The sequence below is a fragment of the Portunus trituberculatus genome, chromosome 40 (genome assembly GCF_017591435.1).
Source record: "Portunus trituberculatus isolate SZX2019 chromosome 40, ASM1759143v1, whole genome shotgun sequence".
Lineage (NCBI taxonomy): Eukaryota > Metazoa > Arthropoda > Malacostraca > Decapoda > Portunidae > Portunus > Portunus trituberculatus.
The window spans coordinates 24,503,752-24,521,971 of NC_059294.1; the positions used below are offsets into that span (position 1 = coordinate 24,503,752).

Consider the following 18,220-nt stretch of genomic DNA (forward strand, 5'->3'; position numbering starts at 1 on the left):
GCTAATTGCCTACTCTGAGTTTCTCTTTGCAGCTTTGAAAAGAGTCATTTGGTATATAGACGCTAAATGTCCCTTAGATCCACCCACCCACCTACCCACCCACCCATCCCACCAACCACTCGCACTGTCCGTCATTCCCTGCTACTCTCCTGTCACTCATTCACTCGTTTAACTCAATCGCCTATTTCCTCATTTTATGTCACTCATTCACTTACCAATTGACTTTCTCCCTCTCCTTCAGCCACTCATCGTTCTTCTCCCTCACTCACTCCCTCACCAACTCTCCCTTTCTCCCCTAACACACTCCCTTAACCACCCCTACTCGTTCACTCACTCCTTTGTATATGATGCGCCGTCAGAGTGAGGTGCGCGTCTCAGCTTCCTTCTTACCTGGTGAATGAGCACTCCGGAGATGTAGAGGGACACAGTGGGGGGAGGAGAGCCCATGGCGATACACAGAACAGTCATCTTGCCGCCCTCCACGATAAGGTTGATAGGATGGACTGTTGGGGCCTGAGACATTAAACAGATTAAGTTAGGTTGGATGATACTTTTTATTTTTAGGGTGAAGGAAAGTTAGGTAAGGTCAGGAAGGGTTAGATTAGGTTAGGTTGGGTAGGATAAGGTTAAGTGAAGTGAAGTTTGGGTAGGTTAGATTAATTAGGTTTAATTTGGGTTGGATTACGTTATAGGGAAGTTGAAATTTACGTTGGACAGGGTAAAGTTACGTCATACTGGGTCAACTTACATTAGGTGAAGCTATCTGGACATGCAGAGGGGCATAAAGACACTTTCGAGAAAAAACGAAAAGTAAAAAAAACCTGTTCGGGACCTGCATAATCGACAAGCATTGTTTATTTGTGTAGCCTCAACCTTTTTAACACATCAATAAGTATTAAACACAAGGCCAAGTTTACCACAACACAGAATAAAGTTTTGCTTCACTTATCCTTCCTTCCTCTCCTCTGACTCATGGCCAGGAAGTGTTGACAGTGGGGATAACATAGCGAGTCTTTCATACAGACTCAATATTTTTACACTGTTTAAGTAATTCATGGTTGTCGAGCAGGATTTGTGGATTTACAAGTAGGATTAGTGGAGGTGAGAGCTGTCTACATAATGAGTGGGGATGGATTTAATTATTATCGTTTCTATACTTAATGAGTGCTGGATTTGTACGTACAGAAAGGTTAGCTATCACATGAGCGCACCATTATCATTTTCATCGTTAGTTATCAACGTTATTATCACTGTCATCACTATCATTATTTGCTCATGGAAAATTGTGTGTTTTCTGTAACGTGCGAATTCTCAATATACGACAATAGGATTACTGGTTGATATTAAAATATTTTATGATCCATTGGAACAAGCTGTGCGCCGCGCACTGGTTCGTCCCTCTGTTCCTGAAGGCCTCGGAGGAATTATAATAATGAACGCGACTATAATAACAACAAATAACATCAACAACAAAATAATAATAACGATAATGATAATACTAACAATAATGATAGTAATGATAATAATAATGATAATAATAATAATAATAATAATAATAATAATAATAATAATGATAATAATAATAATAATAATAACAATAATGATAATAGTAATAATAATAATAATAATAACAACAAAAACAATAAATAATAAATCTAATACAGTCATAACAGATGTGTGTGTGTGTGTGTGTGTGTGTGTGTGTGTGTGTGTGTGTGTGTGTGTGTGTGTGTGTGTGTGTGTGTGTGTGTTTGTTTGTATTTTAGGAAAAATTCCATAATTTTATGTTATCGCGGTGATTCTTCGTCTCATCTCTCGGTTTTTTTCCCCTTTTTCCGTCATCCTTCTCTCAATCTTTCCCTCCCTCCCATTCTGCCGTCCTCCATGTTCATGTGGTGGCTGGGAGCTGTGCAGCTCTAACTTTAATACACACACACACACACACACACACACACACACACACACACACACACACACACACACACACATCAGGTATCCGTGGCATTGTTAATTTTTTTTCTTTTTTTTACCTTGTTTCATTTTTAGTTTGGTTAGTCTTTCAATTCCTATTGAAATACGTGTTGTGTTTTTGCTACTTGCTTGTGTGTTTCCTCGGGCTTGTCAATGTGTGATTTTATCTTTAATATAGTAACGATTTTCACTATCATTATTATTTAGACGACGAAGGTGGTGATTAGCGTCACAGCATCACACCCACACAGCGCACCAGTGTCAAGGCCTCGCATTTATGCCCACCAACCCCATGAGCTGCCAGCGTGGCGCCGCGCCGGCGTGCCGAGACTTACCTCCACAAAGGCAGGGTAGGCGGGGTCGGTCCAGGCCAGCAAGGTCTCTGAGGGGCGGCTCTCCCCTTTATCGGTGGTGGCAGTGACGTAGATGACATACTGGGTGTTGGGCGTCAGGTTCTCGAGGCGAATTGCCGTGGCAGCCGTGGTGGTGATGTTGTAGTTTTCGGGGTCGCCGGGAGTGCCCAGGGCACGGAAGTGAAGTTCATATCTGAGAAGTGGTGAGAATAGAGAGCGGTGTCCCTCACAACGTGTTTGGCATGCTATGGCTTTCATCGGGAAAATGAGATAGGAAAAGGAGAAAAAAAAGAGCATGACACGTGTACTCACATGAACCTGTCGGTGGGATGCGCGAACTCCGGCGGCTGCCAGACAATAGTGAGGGTGGTGGCAGTCTTGGCGTCCAGCACCAAGCTGTGAGGCGCCGACGATACACCATTTAGGCCGCCCTCATCTTCATGTTCCTCTGTAACGTTGATGGTGAGGATGGCGGAGGGCAGCGAGGTCCCTGCCTCATTCATGGTGATTACAAAGAAGTTGTACAGGTTACCCGTCCTGAGGTTGGATACAGTGGCCACGGTGTCAGTCAGGTTCATCGTCTGCAATGATGAGACACAGGACGGTAAAAAGCCATGAGCAAAAAAAAAAAAAATAAAAAAATAAATAAAAGGAAAAAATAGTCCATTGCGCAGCGCCGTGTCGGCTTATCACTGGGTTTGAGGCACTTGAATGAGTTTGATACCCGTCTAATCCATCCATCTGTGTAACTGAATGCTTCTGGAAGCCTGAGTGGAGTGTTATTGGATCCGAGTGACACGTGAGATATTGAGTAAAGCGTCCCACGAAAGGGAGGCACGGAGCAGGACGAGCGCGAGGGCGAGCAGTGTGGAGGGAGACAGTGACATTGGCGGGTCGGGATGATGCAGCGGAGCGGCGAGGACGCGGGAGGAATGGCGGAGATTTGGGAGTGGGATTTAGGGCTGGCGTGCGAGGGTTGAGAGTGATGGATCTGAGGCAATGCAATGGAGTGACGAGACGCGGCCAAAGCTTCGCCAGTGCTGGCGTGTTTAGGTGAAGCTGTAGATCTGAGGTGAGGGTGACGATGGCTGGGCTTCCTGGAGGGGGTGAGGGGGGCATGGCTTTGCGGGAGGATTAAGCTGTGGTGTAGCGTGTGGCTTTCATCTCTCATACGTTGCACTTCCCGAAGGAGGATTATGAAATTACGCCTCCGGACGGTGAGGGGCTTGATGAGCGCGTATCACAGGTCGGTCAAGGGGGTGGGAGAGGTGGGAGGGATAAGGAGGGATAGAGTGCGAGAGGGGATAAGCGATGGAAATACGAGTACAGATGGAAGGGGAGACAAGGGAGGGCGATTTAGAGGAAAGAGGAGGGGAGCAACGGATGGAAACTGATGAGATAGGATAGAAATAAAGGAGATATTGATAAAGGAAGGAATAGGAAGGGAACAGGATGATGAGTGCGTTGAATATGTGGAGAGAGAGAGAGAGAGAGAGAGAGAGAGAGAGAGAGAGAGAGAGAGAGAGAAAAGAAACAAAGGCAAAAAATAACAATAAAGAGGATAAATAATAAGAGAGTGAGGTGAGGCAGGCAGTAAAGGATAAACTGGTGGATATAATCTGTTCCCCTTAAGCTGTGACACCCAATATAGTACACACCACGTAACTGTATTGCCCCGAGTGTTACAGATGTGTTATTGCCGCGTGTGTCATAAGGTAGCCGTCCTGAAGGGGTCGCGTATCGTATCTGTTACCCGGTCATGATTTGCGATCAAACCCTCTTTGGACACTAGGTTTGAGGAGAGGAACTGCACCATTCAGAAAGGAACAAGAGGGGCGAGGGTGCAATGTTGGTGAGATGGTGCACAGATCTGAGTGACGTATGATGAAATAATTCCCTTCCTATATTTTCCCTCTCTAACAAGTAATCTAAAATGTCGGCAATAAAATGCATCACCATGAATCATACGCAATCTATCGGTGACATGCCGATGACTTCCCAACCAGGGATTAAAACACTAATTACAGGATGAAAAATAATTGCCGCCAGCTATTAAATACAACGTCAGCGGCATAATTAATTTTTAGGGGCTGATTAATTTCTCCCGTGCTAAAATACATGTCCTGATGGGTGAAAATATTTGCTGGACAGCGACGCTGACTTACGTTGTTGAGGGAGTAGACAGCAAGCGCGGCGGAGTGTTTGTCCACGCTCTGGTAGTGCAGCTGGTACTGGGTGATGTTTGAGCCTTTCTCGGGCGGCTGCCACACCAGCGTCACCTCCCTGTCAGCGACCTTGGTGGCCTTCAGGTCCCTCACGGGGCCTGGCAGGTATCCCACGCCTGTCAGGGACAAATATGCATTATTGCTTCACTCTCTACTAGTCTCAGCGAGTACTGGACGACCAATGGTAAGTGTTACAATTTCTTTTAACATTTCAGTTCTGGTGGAAATATCACAGATAAAAGAAACTTTCCCTGAAGGCGAGTCACGCCCTGAGACACAAAGAGCAAGTATGCAGGTGACATGGCTTCGCTGAACGATTCACCGACATGGTCACAAGGGGCAGCAATGGATCTTTGATGCTATACAGGGGAAACCTCTACAGAGAAAGACTATTAGGTACAACGCCTCGCTCCTGTCAGAACAAAGGCTTTGTTTTAAGTAAAGAGCAACTACTGCACCAGCTCTGGCAACCATCCAGAACGCTGCACACTTCACCTTTATGTCGATCACAATAGTTTGTAATATAAAGCATTTGTATGCGATCATAAATAACCTTAATACTCAATTGGTGTCAGAACATCACAGCAACACTGAGCCCATCAGCAGGAACAGCGCGCCACGATAAGCCTTTCACAGCCTTACCTTCCTCCAAGCACATCATAATGTTGCCGATGTAGGGCATGCACACAGCTGGTGTTGCCTGACTGGAGAAGGTTCCCGCACAGAGACTCATGCAGGACTCAGGGACGCCCCGTCGCTGGCAGCACGGCTGGTGGTTGCGGCCTCCTACGGCACAACGCAGGATGATGGGCAGCTCGCCGGAGCAGGTGGTGGCCAGCATCCTCACGTGGGACATGCGGGCGTTGTAGTCACACAGGGCATGCATCCCGGGCTGATCTGCACGCTGGTGCAGCAGTTAGTCACGTTGTAAGATGTATCCTCCAGCTTCCTCTCATGCACTATTGATGGCGTGCGGAACAGGACGCGCGCTGACGGGTCTCCAGTGCCGTGTTTGTTGACTGCCTGCACGTAGATCTCGTACTCGGTGTCTTCACAAAGCTTCTCCAGCACGAAGGGCGAGGACTGCGTGTACACCCCGTGGTACGACACCTCCAAGTTATTGATGAACCTGTGGATGCCAGGCTCTCTCATTAGTCATATTTCACACGCTGAGTGTTGGGAAGGGACAATTACTGTTATTATGTAATGTAAGATGTGTAAGACCTGCGCTGTTCTTCCTCTCACCGTTTTTAATATTCGCTTATCAAAGTGTCTAATAAAGAATAATAATTGTCAAATTTTCCATGCGACAAAATTTTTCCACAAATTGAAATAAGTGTAAATGTTAAGAAATATGACATATAAAGAAATGGGTAAATGAGTAAGAAAATAAATATATAAATGAACACACACACACACACACACACACACACACACACACACACACACACACACACACACACGTGTATATATATATATATATATATATATATATATATATATATATATATATATATATATATATATATATATATATATAATAAGTTAGTACTGCGTATCTCATCTGCTCCTCTACTTCGCGACAAAACTTTCATGGCTGTGCCAAACTACAAAATTCTCAGACCTGTGAGAAAAGTCTTCCCTGAAAAGTTTTTTGGAGGTAACGTTGGTGGAAAAAAACCCGCAACGCATCAGAGAAAACTCAAAGACGAGCCGCGACTTCCCATGAACTAAAAGGAAAAGCGGACGAAGTGAGTGCAGGTGAGTGCAGAAAAGGAACTCGTGGAAAGACTTACCCTGACAAACAGAAAGCAAAGAGCCAGCGAGGCTGCCACTTACCACTTGCTCTCGCACTCGCGGCTGGGCTGAATTGGTCTGAAGTAGGCGTGGTAGGTGGTGACTGAGTCCCCAAGCATCTCAGGCGGCGACCAGTGAAGAAGCACAAAGTTTGGGTGGATGTTGCTGACGCCGACGTCTCTTGGCGGCCCCGGCAGCACGTTGTAGCCCTTCATGAGGCAGCTGCGGTACTCGTTAAAGTAGTCCACGCACCTGGAACAACGGAAAGCACGAGGGTCAGAGCCTGGTGTACGAGTACCTGCCGTACTCAACTGTAACTCTTTCACTGCCACAACTGTCCTTTGCAGACATTCAGACCACAGTAAAATGATAAAGATGATGATGACGATGCTGATGATGATGATTATGCTGTTACACGTTTAAACATTTATTAAGTGAGTGCATGTTAATATGTTTTATGTATGTATGAATTAGAGCCAGTCTTTGTATAACCATAGGAGTATCAGGCAACATGATGATGATAATGATAATCATAATGATAATGCTGCTGCTGTTAAAATACAAATACAAATGAAAACAAAGTCATACAAAAAAATAATTTCTATGGACACAACAAGGGAGGCGGCGGGTCATTTCCACGCCACACAATCACTTACGAAACACTAGCAAGAAAAAGGTCTAACAAATGTAGGGAGATTATGATAAAAATAACCTGCAATAGCATAGAAACCAAAATGCTCGAAAAAAAGAGATGTAACAAGACAGGACAAGAGAGAAGACAGAGACGGGACAACCTTCATTCGTCCGGTGAGCAATTAAAAAGAGAGAGTAAGCGTGAGGGATGAGGAAGTGGAAACCTTTCATGGGCATTTAAACAGCTGGGGACATGCGTGGCAACTCACTGCGGATACCTGATAACATACACTACACACCGCATTGGTCTTACATGACAGATTGAATTTATCGGTGCATTGTTCGACGAGAATGACGCTTTGTTACGACTGGAAATGATAGCCTCGATTGCTCCATAACCTTTACTTACACAAAACGAAATCACAGAACAGTTAATTAAAACGATTCCTCTGTAGTATTAGAGAGAGAGAGAGAGAGAGAGAGAGAGAGAGAGAGAGAGAGAGAGAGAGAGAGAGAGAGAGAGAGAGAGAATCATGCATAATACTATACTAATTTAATGTTTCTCTTTCGGTATCGGAGCAAAGTCAGTACGATTACCATTTACCAACGCTGACCTAAGTCTCCTATTAACTGCACTGCTCATTCTTCCATAGACCAATATTAGAACTGCTTTAGTTCTCTCACCGTGATGATATTTCAAAGGCCACAGAGATGCTTACTCGCGTTCTCAAGAGTGTTTCTCCTGTAAATAATGTAGAAATCTTGCTTATCTGACACAAGAACCACCAAAAACACCTGACAACCCGTGTCGCTTCAACTAAAGCCTATTGACTGTCGAGGGCGCCGATAAAATGTTTCAGAATGTGGTCTATAAATGCACAGTGGCTGGAGTGGTTCTGCAACACGAGAACGTTCCTGCAATGCTTGATGTATACATTTTTTAAGGACAGCATTTGGCAGGACTATGTATGATAATTTTCCCTTCGGCCACGCATCCCTCATTCCCTTGACGTGACTCCCTCCGGCTCTGGTCCCGTTATTACATCAATTTCTATCCAATTACAGAGTTGAAAGTCATTGTTTTGTGTATTCTCCTAAAGCACCAACACACACACACACACACACACACACACACACACACACACACACACACACACACACACACACACACACCTCACGCACACAGTCAATAAATTCACACTCATCTTCACCACTTCATCTTCATCGGCTTCTCCTAAACTTAGATTGGCTCAACTTAATGTTTTCCGGCATCCATCTCCAAACCTTTATCCTCGCGCCCACCGCCCTCCCACGTCCCCCTGCCGCTGCCGCCAAGGAGGAGGTGCAAGCAAGAAGTCGTCAGAATTGTGTGGCGTCGTGATGGGAAGAGACAGGAAGGTGGAGGAAGGGGAAAGGAGGAATGGACTGAGAAGAAATACAGAAGAAGATCGCAGAGGGACTGAAAGTAGGATCTCTCTCTCTCTCTCTCTCTCTCTGGAAATCCTACTCCTACCACTACCACCCCGGCTTATAGTGAATACAGTACGAGCTTATGATACAAAACATTACGCAAAAACTCCACCAATCCTTAATACTCTGAAATACTTCCGGGTGCACAGATAATGAACGTTGTAATCGCACTGTTCAGCTTAATTTTTCACTGGCGAATAACCACACGAGACATGATGTAACACTCACACACACACACACACACACACACACACACACACACACACACACACACACACACACACACACACACACACACACACACAGACACACACATCACAAGAACATTCAGTCCGGTTAATTTTCAACCTTAACTTACATCTTGTTATGGTGACTTTCTGCTAACTATTAACAGACCAAGTTCGAGAGAGAGAGAGAGAGAGAGAGAGAGAGAGAGAGAGAGAGAGAGAGAGAGAGAGAGAGAGAGAGAGAGAGAGAGAGAGAGAGAGAGAGAGAGAGAGAGAGAGAGAGAGAGAGAGAGAGAGAGAGAGAGAGAGAGAGAGAGAGAGAGAGAGAGAGAGAGAGAGAGAGAGAGAGAGAGAGAGAGAGAGAGAGAGAGAGAGAGAGAGAGAGAGAGAGAGAGAGAGAGAGAGAGAGAGAGAGAGAGACTAACTGCAACCCTCTTCACTTCCACATTCTCCCTCCACAACTTTCCACTTACTCTCACCCTTATTGTTTACCTTACAAATGCAAAGTTTTACTGGTATGTTTACTCTTTTATCCCTTTCATCGGGATTCTGAAACTCTCATCCCTTCTCCCTGTCTCAGTTTCTCCCTCCCTACTGTTTCAAGAGAGAGGCAACAAGACACCTGAGGAAGTAAATCTGTAAGGTCGCTTGTTTTTTTTCGTCCCAGTTTCTTATTTTGGGAAAGGTAACGTTAGAGAGCTTTCTTAATCCTTGTCTCCCTAACGCGTAAGAAGAAAGAATGCATACAAATAACACACAGGTAACTTTAGAATCAATTGTCATATCTGAAACATCTGCACACTAAGAAATAAAGAAAAATATAGACAAATCTACGGAAACAACATGATAGAAGTGTCTAAATATTTAATCTTTTATCTTTACCTGAAATACTTGTAATCGATCTTGGTGACGTTCCCGGAGCAGAGTTCCACGCAAAGAGGCGGCAGGCCTCTCTCGCGGCAGCAGTCAGAGTGGTCCATGTCGTTGGCCAGGCAGGAGAACGCCTCAGTGGCCCAGGGTGCGCACACGATCATGTCCGGCTCATTGATGTACCTGTTGCTGGGGTCGCACACGTTCCTCAGGCACCTGCAACAGATACCAGACATAGCACACATCACCACACGTCCCCTCAAGACACACCGGGTAAATTATCACATCGAAGGAAAGGAAAGTAGGAACAATATCAGGAAGAAATGCAGCAGCAGCAGCAGCAGCAGCAAGGTATAATTTCACCTATCAAAGAGATGCAAGTTCGAGGAATTTTCATGGAAGTGGATGAGACATCAAAAGAATGATTAAACAATCGTGAAAGGAGACCACTCGTGGGAGAATCAGGAGAGTCAACAGCTTTCATCCGATCAGGACAACTCTATTCTTCCCCCTTACACCCCACCAACTCTCCTCCGCGACCCTCCTCACCCCACTTCTAAACGCAGACCACTTCAGGGAACCGCCGCACTGAGGGGGTCGCCGGCGGCAGCACGATGAAGCTTGAGTGTTCTTGATGCTCGTTCAATTCTGGGCGAACGAAACAAGAGGAAAGTTTAAGGGCTGAACTCCAGGTCAAGTGAGGATGAAAATGAGTCGTCGTCGTCGTGAGGCGCTGGGAGGGTCACGGGTGAGGGTGTGAGGGCGAGGCGGTTGAAGTGGTGGTGGTAGTTCTTTGTTCTGGTGTTCAGCTTAATGACGTCTTTGTATCCCCTGGAGGTGCACGTTATTATTTTTTCCTGTTTGGACTAGCAACATGTGTGTGTGTGTGTGTGTGTGTGTGTGTGTGTGTGTGTGTGTGTGTGTGTGTGTGTGTGTGTTAACAAGTACGACTATGAATGCGTGAGTGCTCGTGCCTCATAACATAACACATTCCCTTGGGCTTCTGCTTGTGTCACTCTAATTAACCCAAATTTTCTTTCATCTAGGAAGGTGAAGGCGGCGGTGCAGACGACGACGGAGGGAACAGTGAAGCCTATAGGTGGCCGAGCCCTTTCAGCCCCCAAAACAAGGAGCACTTACAGAAAGATGAGTCTAGATGGAGAGTCAGTTTATAGGATTCAGGACAGGGGCAAGAGAAATGTTTGCTACGCCCCGCCGCTGTCACGGTCATCTGGCACATGGCACACGCTGGCCTACTGTTCCCATCAAGGTCACCACCAGCTGTAGTCGTCATCGGGGTAATTTATATACTTGATCGATCACTTTCTTTGCTGCTTGTATTAGTTTTTTCTTGTTGACTCTTATTGCAACTACTAAAGGCTGTTATCAATGTCACTCAAGTTGCTATTATCATCGTCGCTGCTTCTCTTTCCTCTCATATTATCTCTGTGCTGCTGCTGAGATTGCTGCTACTATTACTGTTACTACTACTACTACTACTGCTACTACTGCTGCTACTGCTACCACTACTACTGCTACTATTTTTACTACTTTATTACTTTTGCTATCCTATCTTCCTATTTCATCTCCTAACAATCCTCACGTTCTCCCATCTCTCCCCTCCTTCTCCTTTCCCTGCACCAGCACCTCACCTGTAATGCTTGACGCCCTTGTCGGAGCAGCACCCCACCACGTCGGGCAGCTCAGGGTGCACCACTGCGGTCTTGTTGGCCTGGCGCGCGTGGGTCAGCACTCGCAGGCTGTAGCTGGGCAGGGAGGTGCCGTGCACGTTCTCGGACACTACAGACACCTCGTACCAGGTCATGGGCGTGAGGGTGCTGACCATGGCCTCTGTCTGTGTTGCCGCCACCTGCAGGTTGGGGAGGGAAGAACGGAGTCGGGTGAGGCAGGGGTGTGGAAAAGCCGTCAGGAAGATATTTTTCTTTTTCTTTACGAATGGGGCTTGGCGCTGACACTTTTGAAAGGAGAAAAATCTCTGGAGGGAAATAAATAAATACCGTGCATGGCGATAAAAGGAAGGAACGCGCGTGAAGGGGAGATGGAAGCCCTCCAGGAACGACGTTTTTTTCTTTTGTGCTTGTGTTTAAAAGAAATAAAAAAAAAGTTGAGAGTAAGTTCCTTTCCAATAATTTTTAAAAGCTGTGTTGCAATACTCTGGCAAACACTGGAGGTTCCTGCCTGTCTCTGTATTTTCTTCTTCCTATGATTTGAACTCTCACAGGAGGTATTAATACACTATTTATACAATGTTAGAAGGTTCTCCTGATCTTTCTTTTAGGACTGCGATCTCTTTTTTTCTAGCTATTTTCTTATCCTTGGCCAGTAACCATATTAAAAAAAAAAAAAAAAAAATGCGTTGTGTGAAGGAGCGTAAAGAAAAGACATCAGCTCACCTTGAGAGTCACCCGCTTGGGCTGAGGGAGCTGGTCGTCGCTGTCATCTGTGGTGTTCGTGACGTTGCCCATCACGTCCACGGGAGGATCGAACCTGCGAGAGACAGAGCACGTGGAGGAACAGGTCAGGGAGAGGTGAGGCAGATGGATGGAACAAAAACAATATTAGACTACACCAAAAGTCAAGTGAGGCAAACACGCAGGGACGCAATGGAGTGCCTTGACGGTGGCACTGCTACGTTCATCGTCACTCAGCCAATATCATCAATTCATTATCCATTCAATTAAGCAACTCTGCAATCACTTCTTATGCGACACACCTGACAGAGCAACAGTTTGGCGCTGTCCACTTGACTGTTAATTAAGGCTATCATTAGGTAAAACACGTGCTTCCAACCCCCTGTCTTCCTTCCCCCCCTCTCTCTCTCTCTCTCTCACCTGGTGATAGTGGTGTACTGGATGAGGTAGTGTTCGGGCTCTGGGCTGCCTGGTGGAGGCGGCTCCCACCTCACCTGGATGGAGTTGGGGCCCAGCACCTCCACGCTGGGGGAACCTGGTGCTGACGGGATGATTTCTGCCCCAAGACAAAGTTTACATTCATGAGTGACACCATGTATATTAAACCCCTCTTTGCCTTATCCCCCTCCCACCCCCCCTCTCTCTCTTTCTCTCTCTGAACAAATATGCTCCTACATGCAGAAAGTCAATTCTTTCATTCATTCATTTTCTTTTATGGAATATTTGCCCATTCTGTAAATACAACAACTCATCTTTCCCCCCTCCAGTTAAAACAACCTTCCCACCTCTTCCTCCTCCATCCCTGTATGCTCCAATAACGAAGAGACAGTGTTATTACGTCTCTCCGCGTCACCTGCAGCAGCACAGCCACTCACCTATGCCCTCTGAGATACACATGAGCGTTGCCTCGGTGTAGGATGTGCAGGAGAAGTGTGACTGTATCCTGTCCTCCTGCATGGTGTACTCTCCGCGGCACAGGTCCTGGCAGATGTCCGGGACGCCTTGTCTGTCACAGCAGGGCACGTGGTTCCTCATGTCTGGCACCCCGAGGGAACATACAGCCACAGCAACAGCAGGAGGAGCAAGGGAAGATGGAGGTGGATGATGGAGAAAGAAAAAATCAATTCGATTATTTTAGGAAGGAGAGAAAGGAAAGGTTAATTAGTTTTCTTAAGTGGTAAAAAATCTCATCTCGGTGTTTGACTATCAGCAGGGAGTTTCGAGGACTGCTTTCCTTTGAAGCTATTTCCAGTTTTGGTAAGTGATCTGACGTAACCCACTTTCCTTAACATTACTGATACAGAACCTGACGCCTTAATGATGACCTAACCCTCGTATTACGGGACGGGGAAGCACAAAAAATAACTGTGTAGAGGAATTCAAGATCAAACCAGAAAACAAGAGCTTACCAGGTGTATTTTTAGAAATTTAGAGGAAAATGAGACGCAAACCATACAAACACAAACTACACGCCGCCTCTACCACTCACCTGCCATACACTTGACGATGAAGGGGAAGTAGGTCTCGCATGCCTCTGGCTCGATGCCGGTTTTGCCCTCCAAGATGTTGTGGATGGCGCAGAAGCCAAGGCACTGCGGGCTGACGTTGTTCTGGACGCAGCAGTCAGTGTAGTTGTGCGTCGAACGGAGCGCCACCTGCGTCGCTGAGGCGTTGGCCGTGGTGACTGTGAAGGGATGAGAGGTCACTGTCGGAGAGGAATGATGTGCGAGGGAATGAAGAAGTACAAAATGATGAGTAAAGGAGGACTTTGACTTGTATTTCTTTAAAAGTCATGCTTCTTTCACTATGTGTATTTTCAAAAGCGACAGAGGTGACTACTCGGGTTCTCATAGATGTTCTCATTCCCTATTGGTAGTGCAGACTATCTCTATAATTGTAACTACTTCCACTATAGCCTGTTAAAAGTAATGAAGATTATTAATTGGTTAAACCTTTAAGAATTGTAGGGTCGTTAAAAGAGTAAAATAAAGAAAGTGAGGGACAAATATGGAGAGCAATGTAAATAATATTAAAGATTAATAAAGCTCGACAATAAGTAAAAAAAAAAAAAAAAGGTTAAAGCTGTTACCTAGAGAGAACTGATAACTAAACGCCCACACCCACCCAACCACACCCACACAGCCTCCATCCCACCCACACACACACACATACACAAAAAGTCGAACCGTCAGAACTTCTTCCGGAGTTACTTTTATGCTAGCAGGAGCGTGTTTTCAGGGTCCGTGAGGCTTTCACCGCCACTGAGAAGAAAAAAACGTAGGACGTCCTCCGCCACCACAAGAGTACCGCCAGGAGAGACCGCAGGGAGTTCCAAGATTTTAAGAAATACTGTTTAGTCTTTTATTTCTTCACCTTTCCAGTTCTTTCTTTTCACTTTTTCAAAACTCATAATGCCCAAAGGCTGAGTAACAATTCTAGATCTATGTACTTGTTTTACTGCCAATTGAAAACCACAAAAAAGTACTGAGGAAATCTTACACTCTTTCCTTATTATTTTATTACTACACTTTATTTCACTTATTTTTTCTTGAATTAGTGTAGCGTTACGTGACTGGAGGTGGCCAGTAGCATGCTGGGCGGGAGGGCGACAATACGTACAGGGGAGGAGAACCACACCTCCTGTTACTGCTCGTGAATAATTTCCCTCAACATGCACACTTCCCCCATGAGGAATGATCAACTCTCTATGCTTAAATAATTCAGAGAGCTACATATGACGAGCTCACACACACATACACATACACATAAAAAAAAAATAACACCGCGTAGTGTAGTGGTTAGCACGCTCGACTCACAATCGAGAGGCCCGGGTTCGAGTCCCGGCGCGGCAAGGCAAATGGGAAAGCCTCTTAATGTGTAGCCCCTGTTCACTTGGCAGTAAATAGGTACGGGATGTAACTCGAGGGGTTATGGCCTCGCATTCCCGGTGTGTGGAGTGTGTTGTGGTCTCAGTCCTACCCCGAAGATCGGTCTATGAGCTCTGAGGTCGCTCCGTAATGGGGAAGACTGGCTGGGTGACCATCAGGCGACCGAGGTGAATTACACACACACACACACACACACACACACACACACACACACACACACACACACACACACTAGTGTCTTAACTTCATTTACATTTACTTTTTGCTCTTCTTTCCTTTCTCTTCTCTTATTCCCCTAATGTCTTCCCTCCCTTCTCCCACAATGCTATAGAACTAAACTACATTGATCTAATTTACACTAACTACACTAACTATTTAACTACCGAAAAAAAATAAACAGAGAATACCCTGTCGTCCCTGTCACCGTTGTAAATGAGAAATGCGAGGAGGACTTACCACTGACGACGTAGATGGAGGTGAGGGACGGGTTGGTGTTGATCTCGCACACGTAGATCCCCGCGTCCGACACCCTGGCATTCTTGATCACCAGCACCCACACGTCACCCCCTGCTGGGAAGAGCGAGCCACATGATACTTGCATGTTGATGTTTGGTGGTGATGGTGGTGGTGATGGTGATGGTGGTGATGGTGGTGGTGATGGTGGTGGTGGTGGTGGTGAGGGTTTGTGTTGGGGGGATTAGTAAGGGTTGTGGTGGTGTTAAGTCAGTTGTGGTGGTGGTTAACAAATTTAGTTCATTACATTTCATCATTGTTTGCGTTTTGTCATCATCATATTTTGAGGTGACAGTTTTAAGTTCGTGGTATAGGAGAAAGAAAAATTTGAACAAGGAAAAATTGGAAGGAAAGCCCGGTAGCTCCAACTGTTGGTGGCGTGTTGTGGTGCTCCTCAGCAGCACGGGAAGTAGTGTGTCTATCGTGAACACAGTTCCTGGAGTAATAAAACTTGGCCGCGTTCTGTGGAAGGCTGCGCATCCTGGCTAACCTCTCCCGAGGAAAAACTTTTTACCGAAAAAAGGGTAAAAGTCAACCATCACGCAGAGCAACTCTGGCAGCAGCAGCAGCAGCAGCAGCAGCAGCATCAGTAGCAGGAGCAAGCAGGTCAGCAGCTCCGTCCGCTACTTTTCCCTTGCACATCCCAGCCTAGGTGGCCGCCCTAAGCGACGCACCAGATCAGTCTGACACGCGGCTGAACTTTCCAAGAGGCGGCCAGCTCTTGTCGGCGGGGCACTGGATCTAAATTTGAATCACACATTAGCAATTCCTCCGAGTCCCTCGAGGGCTCTCCTGCTAACTCGCTTCTCCATTTAATCCGGGGAGCGGAACTCGAGGAGCCACGGGCAGCCAGTCTTCCCACGCCGATCCTCCGCCCTGCCACCCACCCTCCACGAGGGGCACGGCGAGCAGCGCGAGGCCCGCTGGCAAATAAAGGTGAACAGTGGACGGGATCACTCAGTGTGCTGTAGTGTGGGGGGGTGAAGGAGACTAATGATGATAGTGATGGTGGTGGTAGTGATAGATATCATTACCATGCTATTGCTACTACTACTAAGAATGCTGGTATTACCTTATCATTATCGATTTCATTATCATCATCACTATCAGTATCTCGTCATCACCATCACTACTTAATCTAGGAAGTAGAAAAGGAAACATGAAGGAAAAATCCCAGTCAACAAAAGTCAAACATGAGAAAGAATGCAAATAGACAGGTCTGGCTGGATGAGAGGGACAAACTAACACACGAAAAAAGAAAACAACAAACAAAAAGGATAGCATCACTGACGTCACCCTCAGGATAACAGCACCACTCTCACCACCACCTTCAGGATGACAACACCACGTCACTAACACCTTCAGGAAACTTGGAATATATGACCTAAATTGAAAATCAGCAGTTTATATTCGTCTCCTTTAAATTTAAAGAGCACAGCGATAACACACACACACACACACACACACACACACACACACACACACACACACACACACACACACACACACACACGAACATAATTTTCACCAATCACAAACATCTTCCCTTCAGTTACTAGCACTTCATCACCTGACACCTTCCATCTTCCTCCCAACTCTCCCTCTACTCTCATTTCCTGTCGCTCTTGCCATCACTCTCTGCCTTCTTCCCGCGGCGCCGTAACACTCTGAATCATCGAAAACCACATTAACGGAATTGCCCCTCAGGAACAGAGAGGCAAAGGCAGGAGTCTGAAACGACGCAGACATTTCCTTCGACAGTGACGGACGCCGCAGTTAAAGGGAGACAGCGGGGCAGGGTGGGGCGGAGCGGGCAAGACGGGGAGAGGCAAGGCGGGATGGAGAGAAGCAGCGCGATGCGAGGCGAAGCAAGGGACTCTTGGGACGTGTAACGCTTTGGATCAAATATGAGACAAATTCAAAGGAGCTGGAGGACGAAGGAAGAAAGTGGAAAGAGGAGGAGGAGGAGGAGGAGGAGGAGGAGAAATTCAACTTCCCTTGATGTGTTCCTCCATTTATATTACTGTTCTGGTTACTTAAATCCGTGAGATGACTCGTTCTCTGTCTCCTCTTACTGTGTGTTTTCTCTTCGTCCTCCTCCGTCTTTTCTTCATATTCTTCTGTCTATTCTATCATTTTCTCTTTCACAACCGCCACCACCACACACCACCACCGCCGCTATATGCATACGGGACGCGAAATGTTATGCTGCAGTCTTTAATAAACGCATTTCTGGCGCGGTAATTCCACAGTGTTCTAGGAAAATACCGCTTTTAAAACTATATATGCATGTTGGCGAATCCCTCGTAATATTGTAACGACAGAGAACACCCACCCTTTTACTGGCCGCCTGAGCCGCTCGAGCAGCGCACCGAATGTTTCAGTATGTTGGCGTCACACTCTCCAGGGATTCCACTTCCCTCTGACCCACAGATGCACACAACAGACGCGCCATTTTTTTCTCTCTTAATACTTAGTCTCTCTCTCTCTCTCTCTCTCTCTCTCTCTCTCTCTCTCTCTCTCTCTCTCTCTCTCTCTCTCTCTCAAGCAAAAGTGAATGCGTCAAAATATCCGCGCCCTACTCGGAAAGTTTTCGCGCGGCCTGCATCCAAACAGAGGCAGGATTACTTTTCCGCTCCCTGCCTGGACTCTGGCCTACGAGGTTTACTTTCCCAATTGCTGCCTTTTGGGGTGCTGATTCCACCTAATCTGCAGCGCCACCCGGAGACTTTTCGTCTCATTATGATGGCATATTTCACTGCGTTCTGCCACTCACTGTTGACTCCGCAAAGGGCCCACTCTTTGAGTTGTGTTTGCTCGGTGTCCACGGTAGCAAGCCGC

The 18,220-nt window shown here is 46.3% G+C and overlaps 1 protein-coding gene across 1 annotated transcript in view; it reads right to left on the reverse strand.

Moving 5' to 3' along the window:
• LOC123516064 (Ig-like and fibronectin type-III domain-containing protein 1) overlaps positions 1–18,220 on the reverse strand; it is a 402,917-nt gene that overhangs the window by 27,610 nt on the left and 357,087 nt on the right. Inside the window, 14 exon segments of the mRNA XM_045275103.1 lie at positions 391–513; positions 2,307–2,517; positions 2,637–2,905; positions 4,490–4,665; positions 5,192–5,425; positions 5,428–5,678; positions 6,389–6,598; positions 9,559–9,762; positions 11,199–11,416; positions 11,961–12,054; positions 12,399–12,534; positions 12,854–13,015; positions 13,468–13,683; positions 15,323–15,433. Of these exon segments, the coding sequence (XP_045131038.1) occupies positions 391–513; positions 2,307–2,517; positions 2,637–2,905; positions 4,490–4,665; positions 5,192–5,425; positions 5,428–5,678; positions 6,389–6,598; positions 9,559–9,762; positions 11,199–11,416; positions 11,961–12,054; positions 12,399–12,534; positions 12,854–13,015; positions 13,468–13,683; positions 15,323–15,433 (2,615 nt within the window).